General features: G+C 42.9%; 1 protein-coding gene across 10 annotated transcripts in view; it reads left to right on the top strand.

The window, feature by feature from the left end:
- Nucleotides 1-2,438: 2,438 nt before the first annotated feature.
- The window catches only part of C2CD5 (C2 calcium dependent domain containing 5), a 128,291-nt gene continuing 120,718 nt past the window's right edge, over nt 2,439-10,011 (top strand). For 2 of the 10 annotated variants that reach the window (XM_074937622.1, XM_074937630.1), the window contains exon 1: nt 2,444-2,846. In XM_074937622.1, the coding sequence (XP_074793723.1) occupies nt 2,757-2,846 (90 nt within the window). In that variant the 5' untranslated portion in view covers nt 2,444-2,756. Of the gene's footprint in view, nt 2,847-10,011 lie in introns of all 10 variants that reach the window. The other 8 variants (XM_074937648.1, XM_074937660.1, XM_074937671.1 and 5 more) reach the window with 6 other exon arrangements.

The raw sequence follows: 10,011 nt of genomic DNA, 5'->3' as shown, positions 1-10,011 counted from the left end.
AACTTTGCAATATTTTTTGCCCCAAACTGTACAATCTAAATAGAAAACAAGTATAGCTGCTCCTACTTCATTGAAATATGGACTCTGATGTATCCTGGTCCAAGAACAGGAAAACCATATAAATTTATAGATTTCAAGGTGAGAAGGGACGATTGTGATCATCTAGTTTACCTCCAGTGTAAAAAAGCAATTCCTAGAGAATATGTTTTAGAAAAATATTCACGTTTGACATCTGGTACCTGGACTCTGATGGAGCTTGCCAATTTAACTACATTCCTTTAACTTATGTCTGGAATAAGATACAGCAGTTCTTAGTACACAAAGTCCAAACCCCATTGCAAACCAGTGTAACAGCACCCCAAAAACATGTTTTTGGCAGCTGACTCATACTTTTTTTGTTAACCCCAAACCCAAAGAATCTACCAGCTAAAGAGAGACATGAGGTTGCTCTAATTCCACGGCAAACTACAGAACCAGATGCATCCCTGCTTAAAAGCACCTCAGAGACATATGCTGCTCCTAGACCCTGCTGGATCTCAGCCTTTTTTTTGCCCCAAGCCAAGCCTCTAGATGTTCCCTCTAAATAGAGTGCACACATCCTGCCCCTACTCAACCAGAAAAACTCAAGCCTCGGTGCAAGACGTGTTTGCTGCTGTGCTCCTACACCCGCATGCATCATACTCTGGATTTTTTTGGTGAAGTAGGAGCAGCTTCATTGTTCTCCACTGATGCCACCATAGAATCTGGGAGGAGTGTGTGACATTACATACCTCGGGGGAACACCCTGTACCCCCATGTTCATCCTTATGATTGTGTGGTATCCAAAGCAAAGTCTGTCATGTTGGGTGTCTTCGGAAAGCTCATGATGCAGTGAGCATTGTTGTTATATAGTAGTAATGTTATAGTAATGTTATAGGTTGTAATTTCATGTATATAGTTAAGAGGCTGGAAATGTGTCCTCATGGTTTAAAACAAGCCCAGGCAAAACTCTCCAGGAACAGAGGGGCAGTTCACACCTCATCAGGGCATGTATGGGACAAACCCAGCCCAGCCTCACAGGAATAAAGGACACTGGCCTAGGCAGCAACAAAGGATCTGTTGGATTCTCCAGTGAGTCACCCCCCTTCCCTTGGTCAGTTTGGGACTGTGGTAATGCTCACCTGACCCTGAAGGGGGTGGGGCAAAGCCAACGGGGAAGAAAGAACACGATAAAAGGGAGAGATGTTTGCCATACTGGCTCTCTCTTCCACCGCCATCTACAGACACCAACACCAAGCGACTGAAGCGCTGATCAAAGGGGAGAGGCTGGCTGATGGGCAACCAGCCAGCCTGTGAGAAGCATCTACATTTGTAAGGACACTGAAAGTGTTAAGATCAGCTTAGAATGTGTTTTGCTTTTATTTCATTTGACCAACTCTGACTTGTTGTGCTTTGACTTATAATCACTTAAAATCTACCTTTTGTAGTTAATAAATGTGTTTATTCTACCTGAAGCAGTGAGTTTGGTTTGAATCGTGTCAGAGACTCCCCTTGGGATAATAAGCCTGGTACATATCAATTTCTTTGTTAAATTGATAAGCTCACATAAGCTAGCAGCATCCCAGCCAGCATAACTGGACATTGCAAGACAGAGGTTCCTGGGATTGTGTCTGGGACAGGAGATATTGGCTAGTGTCATTTGGTTGCACAATCCAAGCAGCAGCTGGCCAAAGGTGCCCACTCGCATAGCCGGGAGCAGCTTACATGCCAGAGGCTGTGCGTGAACAGCCCAGGAGTGGGGGTTCTCACAGCAGAGCAGGGTAAGGCTGGCTCCCAGACTCAAGGATTGGCGTGACCTAGCAGATCGCTGGTCCTGCTACCACCATGGGAACATCACAGATGGGTAAAAACTGACTGGATCTTCTGGGGTTTACTTCTGTGGCACCCGTGAGCAGAGACACCTCTCATGGCCTGGCATTTTTTGGGCTGTGTGGGCAGCGAGGCTCTTTTGCTACCTGTATCATGAGCCGTGGGGAGGGGGCGGGCTTAGGGACACCAGCAGCTGGAGCCAATCGCTCTCTGTCTAGGTGCTCTGGGAAGAGTACACAAGCGGGGGCCCTGGGGAGCACATATTGAAACATCCCTCCGGACCCGCCCCACCCTTCACTTTGCCTTGCTGCATCCCACCCTCCGCGCCTGGTTGCGCCAGGGGCCGCGAGGCTGAGAGCCCTGCGATTTAGAATCGATGATGCGGCATTCAGGCACATTGCCTTTCTACCCAAGTCTGGCTCATGGCCTATCGACGATTCGGTACTCGACACCGTCGTCTTCTAGCCAGGGCTAACTAAGTCCCTACGCAGGGCGACCGCCATTTTGGTTTAGAGGACGAGCGGTCCCCCTGCTATTCCTTTCTGTGGAGCACGCCCGGGGGAGGCGAAGGTGAGCGGTGCCTCGGCATGATACAACCGTGCGAAGAAGTAACCTTCGATAACCGTTGTACACGATTAGCAGGTTCTCTTTTAGTATCACCCAGCAACGCCGGCGCATGCGCCGGGAAGACGACTTTTCCTCCCAATTGGGCTGCATAGAATGTTTGCGCATGCGCGTGGGTCTGCAAATGTTTCCCCTTTTCAAGGGCTATTGCGCATGTGCTCTCCGAGCGGAGGGGAGTGAGGACCGTTGCTCAGCTTCGCGCATGCGTACTTCGCACCCTTACCGTACCTTGGAACAGGAACACGCTGCTGTTGTTGTTTTCTCCTTGCAGCTGGGGCAGGAAGATGCCGGGGAAGCTGAAGGTCAAGATCGTGGCCGGACGCCATTTGCCAGTAATGGATCGGGCCAGTGACCTGACTGATGCCTTCGTGGAGGTGTGGGGGAAGGGCAGGGGCGGCGGGTTGCTGTTGATCTCTGGGGTTGTGCCTCGTGCCTCCCACCCCGAGCCCACGCGCCTGGGCCGAGCTGCCAGCTGCTCCCGCGTGGCCTGTGCTGCTGGAGGTCTCCAAGCACCTGCTGCCGGCTTCGCCTGGCCCCATGCTGCCCCCCAGCATGGTCACACCTCGGTGTTCCTCGCTGAGGACGGGGCACACCCCTGCTAAAGCGTGGCTGTTGCAGCCCCCGCCCAGCCCATCACTGTGTCACCCTGGTGGCAGCAGTGGTGCCTTAGTGTGTCACCAACTGGTGATGCTCCATCTCAGTCTGTTGATGCCCCAGAGGGCTATAGTGTTTTGTTGTCATGCAGTCTGTGTATCACCCCACATGGATGTTGTGATGTGATATCCCCGTGTCACACCAAAAGATGTGATGATTTTGTGAGTCCTGAAAGTTTTTTGTTGCCTGTTTAAAAAATGTGCAAGTTCGGCTTGCAGGATGTGGCTGATAAATTCAGGATGGCCTTGGACCAGAGGAAATGGACTGGCATCTCTGCCTAATCTTTTGGCTTTAATGTGGTACTGATCTGAACAGAGGCTGTAAAAATGGGTTTGTAGGGTTCTAGGCCACTTGTCTTCTCAGCAGTTTCTAGATTAGTAAGAGGATTTCTTTTAACTGTCAGCCTTGTCAACTCTAAGATTTAGTTGTGGGTATTTTTAGTAAAAAGTCCTTGACAGGTCATGGACAATAAACAAAAATGCATGGCTTGTGACCTGTCTATGACTTGTACTATAAATTTGCCTGACTAAATTTTAGCTGCTCCTAGGTTGCCGCTGCTCTGGGGGACCCCGGGAACCGATGGCTGGCACCTGCTCTAGCGGCGGGGGCTGACTGTCTCCAGCCGCCCGCTCCTCCGAATCCCTCGGGGACCGCTCTCCGACAGTCTGTGGCTGCCCTCTGGGCCGCCCACCAGCCGCTGCTCAGGCTGCCCCGGATTGCTGCTGTTCCAGCTGTCTCGGGGCTACCCCTGGGAATGCTGCTTGGCCACCCCTGGGAATGCTGCTTGACCAAGTGGCTGGTCCCAGAGCTGCTCCTGGGGCCAGCCACACTGGCCGCTACAGCTGCGGAAGTCAAGAAGGTTGCTGAAACTCACGGAATCCATGACTTCTGCGACCTTCGTGAAAGACTTGCAGCCTTACTTATGCAACTCCATCATAAAGATTCTGGATTGGAACTTAATGAACAATTCTGTTGATACATAAGCCAGAAATGAATCCGATTCACTGTCCAATACCTATTTTGATTCTACCATACACGCAAGAGAAAGGAGTAGTAAAAACATGTTTTAACCCATTGTCAGTCCAAATATGCATACAGAGCAGATTAATGGAGTAAGAACATGCCAATTCTACAGAGGCAGTTCAGAGTAGAACTGCATTTTAATGTTGGAAATCTATTTGGAAATATAAAATAATTTCATTTTTAGTGAGGGGAAAAAATAAGAGAACACTTAACTTCAACTGTACACTTTTTAATTGTTCTTTTGTAAGTGACGAGTATTTACTTTTTGTGAAAAATGATGCCTATACAGACAAGGAAAATTAGTTTCATGCTCCAGCAATGAAAAATTTCTTTAGTATGAATAACATGATTCTTCTCTTGCATGATTAAACATTTCTGAGATAAATAATTTTTTATAATTAAATGCCAAAAGCCTAAAACTCAGAATCCAGACATTTCAAAACCTAAAAAGACACGTTCAACATAAAAATCATGGCTGGTACATGAACACCTAATGGAATTGAGGCCTGATCTCAGAATAAGATCTAGATGGGACGACCCTGGTGCCAGAAGTGAGCTCCATTGACTTAGAAGTTTGCCTTCATGGATCTCTTTACAATCTTTGGGCCGTAGGTCCTGATTCAATATGGTGCTTAAAAAGTGCTTAAAGTTAGGCACTTGCTTTAGTATCCTGTTGAATCAGGGCTTTAAATTAATACTGGGGAAAAAAAAAATAAAATCTTGTTTACTTTATCACAATGGTCTTTATGTACTTGTTCAATTACATTGTTTAACTCTTTGAGATGGGTGACATTGTCTTCACTTTTATAGTTTGTCAGTTTCACTTTTTAGTTCTTAGTGCTGCAATGTTTGGGTTTCAAACATTGCATGAGTATGATTAATTTATAAACAACTATTCTATTGGAGTTTAAAAAAACAGTTTGTGAAACATTATTGTTGGTTTTATACAAGCCTGTTTTTGCCAAATATTGGGACAAATTTACATTAGTGTTCCTTTAACAAAGTTGTTGTGCTTTCTGTTTCACTTAGTGGAGAGGCTTATATTTTTTATTATATTCCCCAGTAACAATAATTTCATTAAACTTCATTTTCAACAAGGAAGGCAGGAATAAAAAATACTACATATATTGAACTTAGCCAACTTATTAATGTTGCTGAAAGCCTTTAGTTTTCTTTTTAATAATGTTATGCTTTAGTGCTTGGTTTTGTGATGCCAGTGTACAGTTGATGGTAGTCTTTTGCTTTTAATTTCTCTGGGGATTTGAATTAATAAAGCGAAAAACTTGGAGCCATTGCTATTCTTTGTGCTCACTTTAAAAATTATTTAGACTTTTGTAAAGACTTTTATCTGTGGCTGTTTGCCATGTTTTCTTCAGCAGATGAGCTTGTACATTTGTGTTACTACAAAGATGTGCAGTTAAATACTTGCATGCATCTATGTGCTACATCCATTTTCACTGATAGAAAATTGATTTAAGGTTTCACTACTCAGGCTACTTAATCTTACATTTTCTTAGAACCATAGCTTTAGTTACTTCTAAAACAGGTTTTAAAATATTTTCTGTTTTCAGACAAAGCCTATGCCACTCACTAGGTCTTAGTTAAGTCTGATCTTCCTGTGAGCTTTGAATTGGCAGACCCCTGCACACCCCCCACATCCCCCCACCCCAGGCCTGGTGAAGCCCCATTGATAGGCATATGGGTTTGTCTCTACAGAGCTGATTGTGGGAACAAAACCCAATGTTGCAATACCGCATTTATTTATTGTACTATCTATAATCTACTGTACTGTCAAACAAAATTTGTTTTGAGTTGCCATATAGAAAATGTAATAGCAATATGCTACACTTTTTTTGGTTTTCATACAAATGTTTCACACAGAGATATAGAAAGAGCTGTTTAGAGCTTTCATGGTGAAGATGAGCAGTTTGAATTAGATGTAGACAGCATTGCAAAACCACTGAAGGACTGAATTGTGAGTGACAACAGAGTAGTGGAAGAGGAAGATGAGTTTAGCAGTGACCTATTGGATAGACAGGGAGGTGTCAAATGAGTCATGTAAACTAGGGCAGTGGTTCTCAGACTTTTTTTTTGCGGACCACTTGAAAATCTCTGAGGGTCCCGGCGGACCACTTAATGATCTTTCCAAATGTCGTTTGTACCGTTAGCTAACTATTGTAAAGCGCTTTGGATAAAAGCTCTATATAAAAAAACCCTTAATAATAATAATGTTTTTTTGTTCTACAAATAAAAGCACACAACTCATATTTTAATATCCGTAGTCTTATCTTTCTAATGTGATGGATGTGCCCTTTCTCCCCCGCCGCAGCAGCCCCTGGGCTAGGGCTGTGAAGGAGGGAGTGGGGTCTCTCCCCCGCCACAGCAGGCACAGAGCTGAGGCTGGGAAGGAGGGCCGTCTCTCCCTGGCAGCCGCAGCTCTGGAGTTGGGGAAGGTTGCCTCTTTCTCTTACCGCCTCAGCTCTACACATCCCAAATTTCCCCCACCCCCTCTTCTCACCCCACTGCCCCCTCCCATCTACCCCCTAATCCCCCCAAGGCCACCACCTCACCTTACATGTGCGTCTTCTCCAGGGTCCAGGCACCTGATTAGTGGAGCCATGCCTGCGCGGCTCCACTAATTATGTGGGTGGCCCTTCATTCTCTTGTGTGTGGCCACCCAGGTGCACACCTTAGAGGGAGTTATCCACGGACCACCTGAATGGAGCTCACAGAGCAGTGGTGGTCCACGGACCACAGTTTGAGAACCTCTGAACTAAGGAATAGGAGATTACCAAAACATGAATGATGGTTTTGGCAGTAGAGATAGAATTTGGAGAATTCATAGAAGGAGAAATGAAGAATTAGGAATAGCCTTGAAAAGAAGGAGAGAAAGGAGCTGAAGATGGCATTGAGGTGGTTGCTTTTCAGTATAGCAAAGATGGCGTAATTATCTGCTGTAATGGAGAAAGGAGTGGGGTAAGGGCTTTGGGGGAGTTGGATTCTTTCTTTGTCATGTTTAATTTGAGTGGGTGGGCATCTAGGAAGAAATGTCAGAGTGAACTCGTGGGAAGAAGCCACGAGCAGGGAGGTAGATATGGCAGTTGCCAGTGGAAAAAATGGTGACTAAAATCACAAGAGCAGATATTATTTAAAAATAACAAAATATACTTAACAGAATTAAATACAGCTGTTTGGAATAACAAAGTAACCAGTGTGACAACTGATATTCCAAGTATCAGTTCAGTGTGACTTAAAAAAGCTGAATTATACACTCCTGAAAAAAATTGGCACTATAGCTTTAAACCACAGTGTTAGTAAACTGAAGCTCCAATAATCAATAGAAGTATGGAGAATATTAGTTTACATTCCAGTGATATGGATACGTGGATGCAATATATTTGTAAAATACCTAAGTGCCCTTTGTCCCAGCTTTTTGGAATAATTAGTATTATGGACAGGTGAATGCCTGCTGAAGAAAGAGTTATAATGTTTCTTACTGCTGTGACTTTTGTGTTGGATTGCAATTGTATCTGGAGTACAGTTACAGAGTACTCACTTCTAATTATTTTTGAGCATAGATCTATGGCGACAATATATTTACAGTAAGCATCAGGGTGGATTTGATTTAAATCTCTAGTCAGGAAAACTCGATTTAATCATGCATTTCTACATAAAAGTGCATTCTTATTGGTTGTTATAACCTTAATACATATTCTTCACAACTCAGAGATAGATGTATAGTGTGTACCTTATATTAGTGGAACCTACATTTTTAAAGTGATTTATTTTGAAAACTTTTCAGATTAGTTTTACAGCTATATCAGAAAATGAATGATTGTTTGGTTATTTCTTTTACCAAAGGTAATTGAGGCAGATATTTATAAAGTCATTGGGAGGTGAACTATCTCCAATTCAACAGGTTAATCATGAATATTTGGAGGATTTTCTTGCCATGCTGTATTAGGAAGAGAACATCACCAGACAGACATTTAAATTGTTTTATTTAACTAAAACAACAATGTTATGTATTCTTAATTTTTTTCTTCAACAACAAACATAATATTTTAACAAAACAAGCATAAGAATTTTTGAATTTCATTAAACATTCAAGTTTTTTAAAATCAGGATTGTTTTTGTTAAAATTGTTCTTAACTCAAATAGTTAAATGAAATATTTAAAAAAACAACAAATATTAAATCGACTATGTCAGCCAGGTCAACACGAGAAACTTAAAATATTGGCTTCTGCAGCTAACTCAGTCTTCTTCACCTTCATTTTCCTGTCGTTCATAATCTAGAAAAGAAAAACAAGCTTTCCTGCTTTTTCAGGTCCCAAATGATTTCTCAATTTGGAATGAATTAGTCCAAAGAAAGAAAATATTCTCCCTACAACAGCAGAAGAAGCTACTGCTGTTAAAAGTGAGATTATCACTTCAACAATCTCTGAATCCAAGTGCTTAAGTGACTTCCACCAGTTCACTGGTGTGACTTTCTTTAAAACATCATCAGCAAACATATATTTCTTGAATGGTTCACCCTTAGCTTTGAAGTTTATTATAGTTGGCATTATGGAGGGATGATTGCTGGATGTCCATGTCCTAGCCAACTCCTCTTCTTCAGCAGTTAAGATTTGACCTGGTATCGAGTATTGAATATTTGCAAGAAAATGAGCTGGAGATAGTGCTTGTCCCATTCGTTTTTTTAATGCTTGTAATTTAACTCTGTCATTGCGTATTTCTCTTTTTAAGATCTCACTCAGTTCCTTCCAAATTTCGACAGCGTCAGCAATAAAACAGCTATTTGCCTGCATTTTGTTCAGGGCCACAGAAATAGGCTTCAGGGTACTCGGCATGTGTTCAACATTCTCTGAAGCCCAATGTTGAGAACTTTGGCTGGGTCAGGGCCATCTATTTTTTCATGATTTTGTTCACAAACTGTCGTCAGATTAGGCCAGTTCTTGATATGGTGCTCAAAACAGTCCACTACTGAGTTCCATCGCACATCTTGTGGGAGAGTTAGCTTGGTTCCTCCCACTTTTTTCCGAGCAGCTGCTGCAAAGTGGTTGTTACGGAAGTATTTTGCAATTTCAACAACATTAGTCTTTATTTCTGGAACACTGAAGTCTTTGGCTAGGAGGTGCATCAAATGAGCACTGCAACCGTGTTATTAGCTTGGGACTCTCTTCACTCTCTTCTAAATAATTTCTTCTCATCTTGAATACATTTGCAGCATTGTCTGTGACCTGGCTGCGTACTAGACATTTGAATTTTTTTTCAGTTTGTTGTAGCTTTTACTGCTACTTCTTGTAAGTATTCTGCTGTGTGTGCCTTTCCTGATGTATCAATTGTTTCTGTAAGGAAGACATTCCCCTCTTCTGTTGTCACACAAGCACATCCAACAAGATCTTTGTGGACATTGCTCCACTCATCAAGACTCAGGTTAACAATTTCACCCTCTAGACCTTTTGCACACTGCTCAGTTTCTCTTTCATACACTTTATCCAGCAATTTGCCTGTGACGTCTGCTCTGTTGGGTGGACTGTATCCTGGTTTTAATGACTGAACCATGTTAATTAAGTGTGGGTTCTCAATCATACGGAAAGGAGAGTTTGTTGCATAAACGAACGGGGCATTTTTTTCATCAAGTGTCTCTTTTTGTAATCTGCTGGTTCTTATCACAAACTTATCTATGGTTGTTCTTGGATGATGGAGATTTTTTTTTTCTTTTTGCTATAGGTGATAAACTGTGGCTATGTGACATACATGATGTGACTTAAACACCATCATTGGCAGATAACTCTGAAACTATAGAAAATGATGGTGATCTTGAAGGTGGATAGTCTTCAGAATCCTGTATGTTGAGG

This window comes from Natator depressus, chromosome 1 (genome assembly GCF_965152275.1).
Source record: "Natator depressus isolate rNatDep1 chromosome 1, rNatDep2.hap1, whole genome shotgun sequence".
In the NCBI taxonomy this organism is placed as follows: Eukaryota; Metazoa; Chordata; order Testudines; family Cheloniidae; genus Natator; species Natator depressus.
Note: the sequence above shows the minus strand (reverse complement) of the source record. Positions and strands in the feature narration are given on the sequence as shown.